Below are 15,911 nucleotides of genomic sequence, written 5' to 3'. Positions count from 1 at the left end.
TATCATGGCTAAAGCACTTCTGAATGGCTGCAAACTGCATTTCGTTGCCCTGTACCTGTGCATGTGCAATGACAACAAAGTTGAATTCTATTCTATTAAAAGTCCAGACCCTCTGAGGATTATCTGAGTACTTCTAACATTACACAAAGCAAAGGTCTCCATCAGTGTTCATGAAATGCTGGGTTTATCCTTCTTGTGAGGGAGCTGCTGGTGAAGATCACGAGCCCTGCTTGATCCCGGCGATGAGTTTCAGTCTTCCTGGTGTTTCTGAAATGATTCCTCTCACTGTGGGTCAACAGAACTTCTGGCACAGGACAGCTGTAATGAAAGAAATTGAAGTTTTGGAAATGCCCTATATGTGAGAAGCAGATTTTGTATTTACTTTTCTTTTGCCAATCAAGATAAAGTATAATTTTCACCATACAATTACCAACCTTGTCATCTCCTGCACTGTCTGTTTTGGGCTCTGGGCTCCTCCTTCCCAGCGCTCATGAGACTGCTTTGATGCACTGTGGTATGAGGTGCTAACCTGTTGACAGTGTTGGGAAGGTTAATTTTAAAATGTATTCCACCAAAGATTATAGAAGTAATGTATTCTGAATACTTTACAACTACATGAATGTACTATTGCTGTGTGATTTATTACTATTACTGAAGGCTACTCGCCATACCAACACCAACTAGATGTTAAAATCTTAATATAAATGAGTAACAGTAGGTGGACATTAGGTAAGGCTGCAGCGATCTCGTGTAGAAAACTATTCAGCGCGTATATAAAACAGGTCAGCGGCTCCGAACCGTAGTAAAGGGACCTCTGGCTAATACGTCCGGTTCGTGTCGGGCTCATAGCTGAAAACTAGCTTTACTTTGTTGTCTGGGTCAAGTTTGCTAGCGAGAGACAGAGAGAGGCGTTGAAAGGCTGCTTATTGTTTCGGAGGAAAACAAGAACACGGTGTACAGTCGAGTCTTAACAGCTTACTTGCAGCTGGGCTCGTCAGGCACTCTTTTTGGCTTTAGTGGTTATTATTATATTTACATGCTTCCAGCTCCCGTTTCTGCTCCGTGACAGCTGTACTTTTCCTTTCTCTCCCTCCCTCGCTCACAGACACATAACGGGTATGGCAGTCCATTCTCCCTGCAGCACGGACTACACTGCCCATGAGGCTACATTGTTTAGGGCGATGCCTGTAACACTCTGCTATTGCCTTCATATTAAATAATTTTTGTATAATAATTTTTAGAGGCTCTTATTGCGTGTTTTGTTTGGGTTTCCACCAGCGTGGAATTACCAAAAAGTAGAGAGACCATAGCCTAACATATGAAACAGGTAAATACCGCCATGTAATCCATTTATTTCAACAAACTAACTGTATTCTCAATATCACCTATTGAACAGTAATTGTAACGGATACATTTACTCATATTTTGTATTTTAAATACGTAACGCCGGTGCATGTATTATGTTACTGCCCAACACTGCCTGTTGAGATCCTGAGATCCGCTCCTAGAACACCGGCCTCCAACTCCTGAAGAGACACGGGTGTCCCTAAATTTAGCAAATATTAGCTTCAGGCTAGCTTGCTACAACGAATAGGCTAATACCAGCATTTTACCACAACTTCACCAGATGTAGCTAAAAAAACTAAACTAATGTCCAGCCCAGTGGGACAGCAAGAAAAGATGACAAAAAATGATTACTTACTTGCGGTTTGGAGGTTCAAGCTGAAATTGAAGCAGCCATTGAAAGACGGGAAGAGAGAAAGATGGCAGCTTGGTCAGCACTAGTGGCCTCTATAATATATGCAAATACATGCGGGCCGGAAACCCCGCCCCCCCCAGCGCGCCCCCGGACGCCAAAACAGTGCCAGCAGATTGAAACTGAAAAATGGTTTGAAACCGAAAAATGGTTTGAAACCGAAAAAAAATGGATTGAAACCGAAAAAAAAAAATTGTAAGCGAAAACAAAAAAATTACAGTTTCAATTAATTGTTTTTCACTATCAATTTTTTTTTCGGTTTCAATACAAGATTTTTCAGTACATTTATTTCAGTTACAATATTTTTTTTCGGTTTCAATCCATTTTTCGGTTTCGTTTCAAGGTGGCATCGTTCTGATTCCATAGGTACCGGTTAGGATGGCGACTCAGCAAAGCTCAGGGAGGGGCATCTATCTGCTGCAACCAGATGGGGTGAGGGGTTGTTACTGAATGGCATGTTTATTTCTGTTGAAACTTACAATTGCTTTTCAGCAATAAAGCTATGTTGTATCCTGGAACTCTGGCAGTTTTTACCTTCAGGTTTAGATTTGGCCAGGACACACATGCAAAGTAAGATCTGTGTAGCTCCTTTGGGCCTGAAGAAGAACAGCCCAACTCCACACTCAGAAAGATAAATAAAATGTCAGTATCCCCAGCATTCAATGAAATTTGTGTTATTTTCTGCTGAGCCACAAACAGGCAATTGTCGTGTTTCTTACCATCACTGACTAGCTTTACTCTGTCTGCCTGTACTTTACAAAGCCATCTAACCACGACTAACCCTGACTTTGGCAGAAGTCGCCTCTCTTTATGCAGCACCCCCGGTGATGAATAAACAAAGAGGATTGGCTTTCATGCGTTGCTTTTTAGGCTCAAATCCGTTTGATGCTTGGAGGCTCACAGTGACATGAATTAATAACTCCTCCGAAATGCATTAGACCAGGGGTGTGCAACTCGGATGATCTGATATCGTCACAACAATGTGGTTGATCCTGTTGTTCCAGGATCAACCACATTGTTGTGACGTTATTCTTTGGCACGCCAAGCCATTCGTGCATTTATGAAATTCCAATGTTGCAAGGACAATATCAATTCTGCTTAGCGTTTTTTGTTTTACGGTAGTTTTTCCCGAAGTCGCAAAAGTATGACGTTGCAACATTCTGATTGGTCACTTGCAATGTTGATCAACATTTGGAACAACATTTACTATTTTGATCTGGGAACAACACCAACACGACGATATCAGATCGTGCGTCCAACTTCAGTCCTCAAGGGCCGGTTTCGTGCAGGTTTTAGACGTGTCCTGGATCCAACACAGCTGAATTACTGGCTACATTGCCTCCTCAACATGTCTTGAAGTTCTCCAGAGGCCTGTAATGAACTAATCATTTGATTCAGGTGTGTTGACCTACAGGACACTGGCCTGGAGTTGGACACCCCTGCGTTAGAACAAAATAGGCTTTATTGAAAACGTAAGGAGCAGAAAGTACAGATATTTGCTTAAAAATATATGGAGTAAAAGTATTCAGAAAAAAACCCTCAATACTCAATTAAATTACAGATATTTTTAAAATTCTACTTAAGTACAGTAACGAATTATTTGCATTTCTGTATACTGTATATTTCCCACCCCTGTCCTTGTTGCTAGGATGCTGTCTTTTTCACAGCGTTGCTAGGAAACAACAAACTGAACCGAGTTTGTTTCCGGTTTACAGACCCAAGTTGAGGTTACTGTAACGGACGATTGGAGCTGGCTCTTCGGTGAGTTCTCGGTGTTTTAGCGGCAGTATGGAGATCGTTCATGTTTACTCGAAGCTCCGCAGCGAGTTCGGCCGTCAGTGTCTGTTTTCTGATCGGCCTGCTGAGCTGCTGCTGGATCTCCCCCCGGACCCGAGCCTGACCCTCAGCTTCATCCAGAAGAGCCCCCGGGACCAGGCGGTGCAGGCATGTTGGGAGACGTCAGAGCACCAGGTGAGCCTCATCCCAGCGACACATGACCTGCAGCCACACGCGTGCAAACCAGCTTTAGCTCATTTTTACCTACTGTCTCAAGTGTGCGTTTGATTTCCAAGCGAAGCCGTAACACTTAAAGTTTAATACATATAGTTTAATAATAAAAAGTTGATTTCAGAGGGAGCTGTGCTTTTGACTACTGGTGCTGTACAGCAGGTGAGAGCTTTGAACTCCTCCAGTACTTTATTATCCATGTTAAGTGGACTGGCATTCCTTCTACTCAGTTTGAACATTCAGAGCGCTTCCTGCTACAAGTGTCTGCCTCGCAGTCACGCATTCATGCAGCATGTTCATCTAAGCCTAAGCACTACTTTATAGCTATTCATGCACATTAAATAAAGGGCATGATCAATTCACTTACACACTCACTCTCGAGCGATGCATCGACTCAGGGTTCAGAATCTTGCCCAAGGGTACTTTGACAGGAGTAGGACTGGAGGAGTGACATAGAAAAATCACTATAATATTAGTGAAGATATGTTTTTCTTCACTTTTATCAAGTGCATTTGAGGGGGGGTTGGAGCTATTTGTTAAAATGTTGCTTAATTTTTTGTTTTGTTTTTGTTGTTTGTCTTTGTAAGACAGCCAGGACGAACTGTAGGGTTGTTTTCTATAAGCAACAAGCATGCACTGAGGTGGGCCTTTGGGTTGTTTTGGGTTTTTTTTTTACCAGCGCACGAGCAGCAGCAGGAAACAAAACTTTAAAGAAGTCACTTATTACTTCATTCCAAAAAGTTTGAATAGAGGTACAAGACCACAATATGTTACCGTGATCTGCCAGAACTTCCCAGTTTGTTATGTGGCCCCTTGGGAGAATTAATTTCCTGCCCCATCATAGACTGTGAGCACAATGCTGATGGTTTTCTCTCATTTTCTACTGCAGTGTTTCTTTGTAGGTTGTAAAAATGGAGATGTTCTATTTTTCTGAAAACATCTCAGGCTATTGATGAGTTTTAGAAATTATTTATTAATTGTGGACACTGTCAGATTATCCTTCTTTACACAGAGAAATGTGAATAGTCTAGAGTTATCTTGTTAGTATTGGGCTATTATGGAACAGTTGGAGTGCTCCAACCACTCTTGAGAATAACTAAAATGAGTGTTACGAGTGTGAGTCTGCAGTAACTGATCACATACACACATCTTGAACTGGATTGCCAGATGGGTTGAAATTATATACACAGTAAATGGACTGGTTCTTATATATGCAATATGTCTCATTCACAGATTCATAAAAGCACCTTTTATTTTATTTTTTTTAATCTAACATCTAAAGATGTTCACATGCAATGAACACATCAGAAAGCAATTCAGGGTTAAGTATCTTGCCCAAGAGATGCAGCCTGGAGTAGCCTGGGATTGAACAACCAATCTTCTGATTAGTGACCTGCTTTACCTACTGGGCAACAGTACACCATGTGAATTACCTGTCTGTGTGAAGCTCAGGTGTTACTTGTTGTTTTCAGGTGAACACAGAGCGCTTTGAGACCACAAGCTGTGGAATAAACCACATGGAGGGGGGATGGCCCAAAGACATCAATCCTGCTGAGATGGAACAAACGATCCGTGTAAGAAAGAAGGTGGAAAAGGACGAGAGCTTCATCAACAGTGTTCTGCAGCTGGGCAGCGTAAGTTTCAAATGAATCACAGCAGTCTACCGCAGTCTTACTATTATGCACGTTGGTTGGATGGATGTTTGGGTTGATGCATGTTGGTTGGGTAAATGAATGTTAGCGGGCCAGTTGCTGGCTTTATGGATGTTTAGGTTAATGCATGTTGGTTGGCTGGATCGATATTGAATGGATGCATGTTGTTTATGGATGTTGTGTAGCCCACTGTAACAAACAGATAAAAGTAGAAACCTTTTGTTGGAATTATTACTCAAGTGGTAAATGCATTTCGATGAAAAACCTTTAAACTCTAAAGCAAAACTCAAATTAAATAATTGTATAAAATTAAGTTATTGTTGTGTTTAAAACACTTTATTGTTGTTTATTCATTTTTGTTTAACAATTTTTATATTCTAATAATGTAATAGTGCCTAATAATGTAATTTAATTTTTAATCAATGAGACTTGTTGTCCCGCCTTTAACTTTTTCCTGTTCAGTTACACAGGTTGGGCGATATGTAAAAATTTTCCAACTATCATCAGTCCAGTAACTGATGATAGGCGATATATTCGCATAGGCACAGACTTTTTGTTAGGCAGAGCAAAGAAATCATGCACGGACTGATCTGCGCTTACCAACAAACTCCTCAACATACACTCAAATCAGTTGTCGGTTGAAAAACTTTTCCCACCGGATTGTTCAAATTTTCTTCTCCTTCTAAACATTGCTGGAAATTCCTATTTGGCTTATGAGCGCCACTGGTGTTTGGACTTGGATTTATATCCACCTGTAATGTGATTGTCGTTTTTGTCCAAAGGACAGATTAGTGACAGGAAAGGGGCACTTCAGGGGGCCAATCACATTTCAGCTTGGGCCAGTGCCTCTGTGGCCCTACCCCTAGAACCGTCCCTGGGTCTAGAACATATTGAATTTAATTTTTTCCTGGGCATGGACCTTCTTCCCAGTTTTCCTTAATTGGGTCCAACACTTCCTGAGACTTCCTGTCAAACAGCAACTCAAAGGGAGAAAATCCTGTGGAGCTCTGGGGCAGTCTGTACAATCTAAACAACAGATGGTCTAACCTGGGATCCCAATTGCTTTCATCCTTGTGATTAAGCTTTCAAATAAGTCTTTTTCGTAAACTAATTCGTACAGGAATTTTTTTTTTTTTTATTGTGCGAGACATGGACAAAGTGCCCTTGTATGTCTTTCGGGATGCTGTCTCAGGAGATGAGTCTGAAACAGCGCTTGCGCCACACTCTGGCAGAAATGGTCAGTGCTTTGGGATATTGCATTGCATAATCCACCAGAACTAGTACAAAGCAATACCCACATGAACTCTACTGAAATGGTTTGACGGGGTCCATGCCAATGTGCTCAAATGAAACCTTCATTAATAGTAAGGTGCAAAGATGCTCTCAGAATGGCTGGCTGGTTTACCAGCAGATATTCCGGGCAGGAAGTTTTTTTTCATATCCCATGTAACCAGTCATTGGTTTGTAATGAGTAGAGTTGGATGTCTAGAGACCACTTTTACGTGGTCTTGGTCTTGTCTTGGTCTCGGATCCCTCGGTCTTGTCTTGGTCTCGCTGTCTCGGTCTTGCTGTCTTAGATCGACATAGTGGTCGGGAGACTTGGAGTCAACAGTATCCATGACACACAACGTAACGTTCGATAATGTGTCATGCGCAAAAGCATCAGCTCTAAGAGCTGTGCTTAGAGAGTGCTTTGCAGAGAGGGTGAGAGACGCGACAGTCAAGTGGAGCGTGCGTCTGTCCTCTCAGTAAGTGAGTGAGACAGTAGACAGCGGTGAGGAGGACTGTGCGAGTGCATCGCAAAAACACATAAATATGCCTGACACCCGTAAACGAAGCAGCATCTGGCTGCAGTTTAAAGACTTTTTTTGTCTCTGTCTCGTCTCGACTTTGTCTTGGTCTTGACTCGGTCTGTCTTGGTCTTGGTCTTGTCTTGGTCTCGATACCCTATGGTCTTGGTCTTGGTTTAGGCGGTCTTGACTACAAGTCTAGTAATGAGCCACCTGGAAAATAGAATAGAATTCAACTTTATTGTCATTGCACATGTCACAGGTACAGGGGCAACGAAATGCAGTTTGCATCCATCCAGAAGTGCTTTAGCCATAATATAGATATATTACAATATATATTAGCAGTAATATAGATATGTAAGTATATTACAGAAATGGGTCTATTATGGTATGTTATAATGTACATGGTATGAAGTATGTTATGAATATTCTATAACTATAAGTATGTACAGGCTGTAGTGAGTACAAGCTATGTACAGGATATGAACAGGATATAAATATGAAAAAAACTATACAGAATATGAAATTAAAAAAACTCTACAGAAATCTGAGATATACAGTTATACAGAAATGTGAACTATGCAGGTTATAAACAGTTGTAGGATTAAAAATTATTGTATATACAGAATGATTATTTACACAGAACTATACAGTAGTGGGAAAATAATTTCCCACCAGCTTTTTGGCACCATCAACTGGGAGTGTGCTTGCTCTGTGCAAGCCTTACAATTCAGTTGGTATAATCTATCCCTGATAATCACAAAATGTTAGTGCTTTGTCAGGACGCACCATTAATTTTTATCACTTGGTCAAAATCTGAGCGTAGAGTATCGTCATGGGACTTCTCTGGTGAAAATTCTTCTATGGAGCAAATTACAGGAACCGGCAAAATCAGTAAAGGCCCAGTTGTTTCCTCCTTCCAATGGTCAGTGTTGGATGACCTCATGTCACCACTGAGCGCAGCACAGACATCATGCACCAATCTGTTCCCAAAATCAAGGTGTGCCTTACGCAGAAGCCTTTCGCAGCCTTTAGTGTATATATTTTGCCCCTTTGTTTAATTTCCACTGGTCTTTGGCCAGTGTTATAGAAAGTTTGAGGCCCACGTACCGATATCAGTGGACCCACTCCGCTGTTCCTGCCGGGAGCCCCTTCACAAATTGTTGCAGTACAAGGAGGTTCGCAGCTCTCGTCTCCTGGCCCCAGCTTGCTACTGAAGTAGGTGGGGCATGATTAGAAAATGACTACCAGCCATGCTGGCCAGTCTTCCCCAGAACTGTCCCTTGAACCCACAGCCTCACCCCTGGATTTTGCCTTGCACAGCAGAAGAGTACATAACAGACTGTGACATTTGGGATTTGATTAGTTGAATGTCTGTGTATGATGATAGTGACAAACCAATAAACCGATCAGTGAGTGTTTCTGGCTCATTCTATGATCTCATTCTAATGGTATGATGTTGTCCAGGTCATGGAGCACTGCATCAGACAGAACAATGCTGTGGACATCTATCAGGAGTGTTTCGAGGATGAGGAGGTGGTGGAGGAAATTCAGGAGCCACCATCAGCCAAGACCGTCAATATCTTCAGGTATGGCTGACACAAGGGTTACATTTTCACTCTAGTGACTGATTCCAATAAGAGAAGTAATAAAAATGAATGACAGTCATATTTTTTTATGAAAATCATAAAATTATAATATTTCATAACTCAGTAACAATCAATAATCACATGCCCAAAACTCGTGAAAATATGGTGATGGAATAGGCTTGTGTATAGGATGTTTGAAATAGAAATTAAAATGATGGAATAATAATTCATAATGGTGGGCCACCTGTTCAGGTGTGTGTGTGTGTGTGTGTGTGTGTCCTTATTTTCAACGTCATGCTGCTCTGTTGTATGTTAATTGCCCCTTGGGGATAAATAAAGTCTCACTGATTCTGATTTATTTGTGTTTGTTTAATTCAAAAAAGGAAAATCATAATCAAAGTCATTGGTAAAGGGTTGGGCCACCTCTATTTTAAATGGCTTTATTGGTGGAGCAGGGAAGAGCCCCAGCTCGGGGTTGGCACCGTGAGTCAGAGAGAATTTAATCTTTGCCCACACTGGCTGATGTGTGAAGACACACCTGACTCTCTTGGGGGGTCCTTGATCCGATACAATCACCTCGTGTTGTGGTGGAGCGTGTGTAAGTCTGACTTTGATTCTGATTTTCCAAACACAAATAAAACAATGCTTTCAGCGGTGCATGCAGCCTCCAGCTCCCCCCTTCCTCAGAGCTCTCTATTGTTCCAAAAATGCCCTTTTTATTATGATATAACACAAACACACACACACACACACACACACACACACACACACACACACACACACACACACACAGCCCCCCAATAAACTGTTGTCTAAATAGGTGGCCCTGTTTTGTCAAAAGCTAAACCTTTTTGTTTAAAATGACAACAGCCCACCATTATGAAATATTATTCCGTAACTTTAATTTCTATCTCAAACATCCTATTCATCAGCCTTTTCCATCGCCATATTTTCATGATCAGATTTTTGGGCATATCATAATTGATTATTCCTGAGTGATCAGATGTCATAATTATGATTTTCATAAAAATTATGACTGTCATTAACTTTGCTACTTCTCTTATTATGTCCTCAGTTATAAATCACTGGGTTGACATAAGGTACATAATATCCCTCCTGATGTGCCATCTTGCAGTGTCCGGGGTATCTGGGGAAGTAGCTGAAAACTAAATGAATCTTAACTAAAAGAGAAAAAAGACAAAACCTAGAAGATAATTGCTAAACAAATGTCAAAAATGTGAAAGGAAATACACTCCTCTCCACAGAGCATGAGTAAATCATCAAAACATATACAGCCACCACACTGCAAAGGGACGCTAACACTGGAGCTTTCGTAAACACAAAGTTTCATTTCATCTATATGCTGATGATTGCCAGCTTTATTTTCCTTTCAGTCATTCTGATAGCTCCCCAATTAGACTCCTGCTTGATTGCCTTCGTGATGTTAAGTTATGGATGGCTCAAAACTTTTTAAATTTTAATGAACGTAAAATGAAAGCAATTCTGTTTGGCCCGAATCGTTCCTCTGATATCCCTGATGTTGACCTTGCTGCTCTGACCCCTCACCTGAAAAGCTCAATTACCAATCTTGGGTTAAAAATCGACTCTTCACTTACCTTTGATGGTCACGTGAATGGGGTGGTAAAATCGTCATTCTATCAACTCAGGCGTCTGTCGAAGGTTAAACCTTTTCTTTCAAGGCGTGACTTGGAGACTGTTATCCATGCTTTTATAACCTCACACTTGGATTATTGCAACTCCCTTTTAATAGAGGCTGGACTGGGCACTCTGACACATCTGCAACTAGTACAGAATGCTGCGGCACGGTTTTTATCTGGTAAAAGGAAATTTGAGCACATTACTCTGGTTCTGGCCTCCCTGCACTGGCTTCCAATTGAATTTAGGATTCATTTTAAAGTTCTTTTATTGGTTTTTAAATCTTTAAATGGTCTGGCACCTGCATATATGTCTGATTTGCTGAAGCCCTATGTCCCCACTCGTTCGCTCCGGTCAGCTGAGCAGCTGTTGCTCTCAGTCCCCAAATCACGGCTGAAACTGTGAGGAGACCGAGCGTTCTCTGTCGTGGCTGCTAAGCTTTGGAATAATCTTCCTCTTCACATTAGACAATCGACATCAGTGCTGGTTTTTAAATCCAGATTGAAAATGCATTTTTATTCACTGGCTTTTGACTCAGTGGTTGACTGACTTGTATTTACTTATATTTTATTGTTTTCGCTATGTTTATTATTTTATCGTATTTATTATTCTTATGGTATCTATTATGTTTCTATTGTTCAGCCTTGGGTGTTTTTAAAGTGCTATATAAATAAACGATGATGATGATGAGCGCTGCTGTCGCAGCCTAAATGCAGAGGACAGACAACTGCACACAAAGCAGGAGAGAGATCAAAAACATGCACTGGGTCAAAATCACAGCATGTCATGCTAGGCCTATAACCCACACACATCTTGTCTGATCCTTGGCCAATCAGCAGTCCGGTTGGTAATTGTTGTACTTTCTGTGTCCTCAGAGATCCTAATGAGATCAAACGTACTGTCACCAGCCTGTCCTGGCAACCTGATGGGGGCAGGAAGCTGGCGGTCGCCTACTCATGCCTTGAGTTCCAGAAATCATCCAAAGACATAAGCCTAGACTCCTACATCTGGGACATTGGTGGGTCAGAGAGGCCACAGATTGACTTAACACCACATCAGGATCAATATGTTCACTGCACAATGTTTTCTGTTTCAGAAAACCCGAACAGACCAGAGATGATGCTGAAGCCAACGTCTCCACTTGTCTGTCTGGACTACAACCCCAAAGACTCCCACACTCTGGTGGGGGGAAGCTATAACGGACAGATTGGTGGGTTCAGGTCTACACATAGTCAGAGAGGTGAGCTTCTCTCTGTTACCAGGTTTATTTACCTACACGTGTGTTTTGTTTAGCGTTCTGGGATACCCGGAAAGGGAATCAGCCAGTGGAGTTTTCTTCTTTGGAGCACAGCCACAGAGACCCAGTGTACAAGATCATATGGCTGCAGTCCAAGACTGGAACCGATGCCTTCTCTGCCTCCACCGATGGACAGGTAGACTGATAGATGGTTTGGCAAACCCTTTGAAACCCTTTAAAATAACCCTTTATCTGTCTGTCTGTCAGGTTTTGTGGTGGGATGTCCGCAAGCTAGCTGAGCCCACAGAGTGTCTAGTCCTGGACCCAAGCCGGGAGGGGAACCTGGACCAAGCTTTAGGGGCTACATCTCTGGAGTTTGAGCCCACCATGGTGAGAGCTGTTTCCGTTTTAAGTATTTAACAGTTCTCTACTAATGTGGCTAAACTTCATCATTCTTACTGAATGCATTTGGTTCTGTTTGGTAAGCTCCAACAGTGGACTTGTGAGTATCCCCACTGCTGCCTGCTGCCTTTCACACTGGATATCTTCATTCTGGTAGTTTGGTTTCAGTGATGGAGCTATGTGTAGGGTGATCCTAGTTACATCCAGTCCAGATCACTCCACTTCCTGCACCATGATAACATTTAAAATGATGTGAGGAATCCTATTATCATTTAAACAAAGAGGAAGATCTGTTCGCTGATTATAGAAAATGTTCTGATACATAGCTAGTTGCATCCATTCAGGGTTGGACAGTGGGATGTGTTCACTCTGTAGATAGTTACCAATTCAAAGTTGAACTTCGAAGCAGACTAAAGTCATGAGTAAAAACAGCTGAAGCCAGAATGGCTGTACAGCAGACAGTTTACAGCAGTGAGGTGGATCAAGTTTACCTGAACACTCACTCCTTTTGTATAGTCAGTTTCACTTTCTTATTCTGGACAAAATCCCAGAGTACAGAAGAACAGGCAGTAGAAACAGCTTGGGTTCAGCAGCATCACTCTGTAGAACAAACCACAACTTTGATAGCCTACATGATGCTGTGTGGAGCTTCAGTGTGGTGTGTTATGTTCATCTGCTGTCTGTGTTTGTTTGGAAACTATACATGTGAGGATTGGTACCTAATCTACTACAGACCAAATCTACAGGTCTGCAGTAGATGGGTTTCTTTCAGGATTTTCTTTGTTCAGTCATGAACTGCCAATATAGATAAACTTGCAATTCAGTTTCAATTATATAGAGCCGAATCACAACAACTGTTGCCTTAAGGCGCTTTCCTTGAAGATTGTGGGCCAACGTGGTTTAATTTTTCTTCAACTCAGACTCAGAGATATTCCAAATCATTCTTTTTAATTGCTCAGTTAAGAAATCTTTAGTAGAATCTGCTACTGTAGGAAACTGTTTTGTAGCACTGTGCTGTCATACTTTTATTAGCTCAGTTCAATTCAGCTTTATTTCTATGGAGCTAATTCACAACATTTGATTTTAACCAACCTGCTGTATAGTGTTGGATACATTATGGCACAGAGACACTCCAGGAAATCTACGTGGCATTTCTGCTGCAGGAAACATGGTGGTGGAAGTATAACTCCCGATACTAAAACCTCTTTAAATAATTACTTTGAGAAAGTAGATGATAAGCTCCTGAAAGAGGAACTGTGATGGACAGCTCAGCGTCAGATAGGCTGGTTTGAACATGTGCAGAGGAGGGAGAGTGAAAAATCTGGACAAAGGATGAAGAAGATGGAGCTGCCAGGCAGGAGGAAAATAGAAAGACCTCAGAGGAGGTTCATGGATGTAGTGATTGAGAACATGCACAGGGTTGGTGTGACAGACAAGGACGCTGGGATAGGAGGAGATGGAGGCAGGTGACCTGCCGTGGAGACCCCTAAAGGGTGCAGCTGGAAGAAGAATAGTAGGCAAACTTTTCAGAATTTTTAAAACCATATTTGCCTGGTGACTTCAAACATGCAGGATTTATGTCCTGGTGACCATTTAAATAAAAGTTCATTTCAATAATGCCCAAATAGTTGCCCAGAGCAATAAAGAGTTGTCTGTGGAGTTGCGAGAGCTGCTTCTTTAAGACAGTGTATAGCATGAGGCTCATTGTTGTCTCACAATGTTTTGTCCTAAAGTGAGCCTCCCAGGATCATGACTTCACCAGCTTTAGGTGTTTCAGTCTCTGTCATTGATGTCTCTGCAGCCAACTAAGTTCATGGTGGGGACGGAGCAGGGCCTGGTCATCTCCTGTAACAGGAAGGCGAAGACCCCAGCTGAGAAGATTGTCTGTACATACGACAGCCACCACGGACCCATCTACGCCCTGCAGAGAAACCCTTTCTTCCCCAAAAACTTCCTCACTGTCGGGGACTGGACTGCTCGCATTTGGTCTGAGGACATCAAAGAGTCATCCATCATGTGTACCAAGTAGGAATCAGTGATTGCAAACCTCTGATAATAATTCAAAACAAACTTCCCCAAAAGTTGATTCTGTTCATCTGGACGTAGAGTTTTCAGTGGGAGAAATGTTTCGTCACTTGGCTGTCACAATGATGCCATAAAGTTTCACAAAATAATATGCAACAAAGCATTAATGCAACATTGATGCATTGTTGCTCTTTGATCTTTTCTTATGACCTCCAGGTCTTCCTTCCAGATGGTCATCCTGCTCAGACTCAGCTATATCTTTCTCTTTGTCTCTTTGATACACAGGTATCAGATGTCGTACCTGACAGATGCCTGCTGGAGTCCAGTCAGACCCTCTGTCTTCTTCACAGTGAAGATGGATGGCGTGCTGGATGTGTGGGACATCCTGTTCAAACAGAGCGACCCCACGCTGAGTCTGAAGGTGCTCCGACGTGTCCTACAGCTGGCTGATGTTGCCGTTTCTTGCTGTTTCTGATGTTAATGTGTGTTTTGGGCTCCAGGTGTGTGACAACTCTCTGTACAGCCTCAGTGTTCAGGACAACGGGCGCTTGGTGGCCTGTGGCTCTCAGCTGGGTGAGGCTACGCTGCTGGAGATCTGCTCTGGGCTGTCGAACCTGCAGAAGAATGAAAAGAGTCTGCTGGCTGCTGTAAGGAGACACAATGACAAACTGAGCTGAGGTCTTCTGACTGCATGATGAGCAGCTGTGTTTCTCAACACTTCTGCAGATGTTTGAGCGGGAGTCTAAACGCGAGAAGATCCTGGAGGCACGGCAGAGGGAGGTGCGTCTAAAGGAGAGGAGTCGCTCGGAGCAGAGCAGAGAAGAGGAGGCGGGCCGTGAGGAGGGAGAGGAGGACCCCAAGCAACTGATTGTCAGAGCTGAAAGTGATTTCTACAGCCTGGTGGAGGCAGAGGTGAAGAGGAGGGAGAAGAAGGACGAGGTGATGAAGGTTAGGAGGAAGAAGAAGAGTTTTTCATTTGGTTCCTTTAACTCTGTTCTGACTGCTTTTTGGTCATTTATTTTCCAGGAAAAAGATATATGTGAAGAGAAAGATGTGAAAGATGAAGAACAAAAAGGAACATCAGAATGAAGGAAAACGGGAGACCACTAGGGGGACGTAAGGAAGATGGCAGCATAAGCTTGCAGCTCCCGGTCAAAAGTCGAAAGAGAACCAGAATTCGAATATTTCCACCGCTAAACCGTGTAATAAATGCCATGGAAGGTGGAAGAAGGTCAAAAAGACAAAGAATGAAGGAAAACACGTTTCTTTTTTAAAGTTAGCAGCTGTTTTCAAGCAGATTCTGTCACCGTTTTACATTTAGTTCAGTAAATGGTGATCTGTTTAATGAGCACTTTGTGTGTGTTGGACTGTTTTATACCAGTATTGATAATATTTTGTCTGTCTTCTGTGTTAATGGGTTGTCTAAATTTCCATGAAATGAAGTCTCAGATTTTAAATAATTAACTTAGTGGTGTTGTTGAAGCTTATCAGAGTGAGAACAGTCCACATGTAGTCATGAAAACCATCTCATACCCAGTGCTGTGGACACCCTGAGACTTGGATATGTCTCAGCTTTGGCAGGTGGAGAATCATCTTGTTATGTTTACAAGTTCTGATCCTATACGCAACTTCCTGCAGATCATTATCACATTCAGTCTTTTTATATCTGACTGCACTTCGTTTCTTTTTTTTTTTTCAACTTTTATTTAACTCTCCCCCCCCCCCCAACAAATACAAGACTGGTTCACATCCAAAATAATAACACTACACAGCACTAGAATATTACAACATTATGTC

At 42.1% G+C, this 15,911-nt stretch overlaps 1 protein-coding gene and 1 long non-coding RNA gene across 2 annotated transcripts; one reads left to right on the top strand and one right to left on the bottom strand.

Annotated features, from left to right (window-relative positions):
- Positions 1–230: 230 nt before the first annotated feature.
- On the bottom strand, positions 231–1,779 carry LOC146610056 (uncharacterized). Its single transcript, XR_014905051.1, has 3 exons — positions 1,703–1,779; positions 435–529; positions 231–318 (listed from the first exon to the last, which is right to left on the bottom strand). It is a non-coding gene; the product is annotated as an uncharacterized LOC146610056 (long non-coding RNA).
- Positions 1,780–3,544: 1,765 nt separating this feature from the next.
- On the top strand, positions 3,545–15,203 carry LOC146610055 (dynein axonemal intermediate chain 2-like). Its single transcript, XM_085346307.1, has 12 exons — positions 3,545–3,727; positions 5,236–5,397; positions 8,673–8,794; positions 11,326–11,468; positions 11,547–11,660; positions 11,744–11,883; positions 11,955–12,077; positions 13,891–14,114; positions 14,400–14,535; positions 14,615–14,761; positions 14,841–15,062; positions 15,141–15,203. The coding sequence occupies exons 1-12, from the start codon at positions 3,545–3,547 to the stop codon at positions 15,201–15,203; spliced, it is 1,779 nt and encodes a 592-aa protein (XP_085202433.1).
- The last annotated feature ends 708 nt before the right edge of the window (positions 15,204–15,911 follow it).

The sequence above is a fragment of the Diplotaxodon limnothrissa genome, linkage group LG22 (assembly GCF_057381915.1).
Source record: "Diplotaxodon limnothrissa isolate DT_005_m linkage group LG22, D_limnothrissa_male_GT1.1, whole genome shotgun sequence".
Classification (NCBI taxonomy): domain Eukaryota; kingdom Metazoa; phylum Chordata; class Actinopteri; order Cichliformes; family Cichlidae; genus Diplotaxodon; species Diplotaxodon limnothrissa.
Note: the sequence above shows the minus strand (reverse complement) of the source record. Positions and strands in the feature narration are given on the sequence as shown.

What these genes read in the sequence shown, in the direction of transcription:
- LOC146610055 (XM_085346307.1), top strand. Translation starts at nt 3,545, where the DNA reads ATGGAGATCGTTCATGTTTACTCGAAGCTCCGCAGCGAGTTCGGCCGT. An exon ending in AAGACCGTCAATATCTTCAG is followed by an intron (nt 8,795 to 11,325) that starts GTATGGCTGACA and finishes CTGTGTCCTCAG; the next exon opens with AGATCCTAATGAGATCAAAC. An exon ending in TCATCCATCATGTGTACCAA is followed by an intron (nt 14,115 to 14,399) that starts GTAGGAATCAGT and finishes TTTGATACACAG; the next exon opens with GTATCAGATGTCGTACCTGA.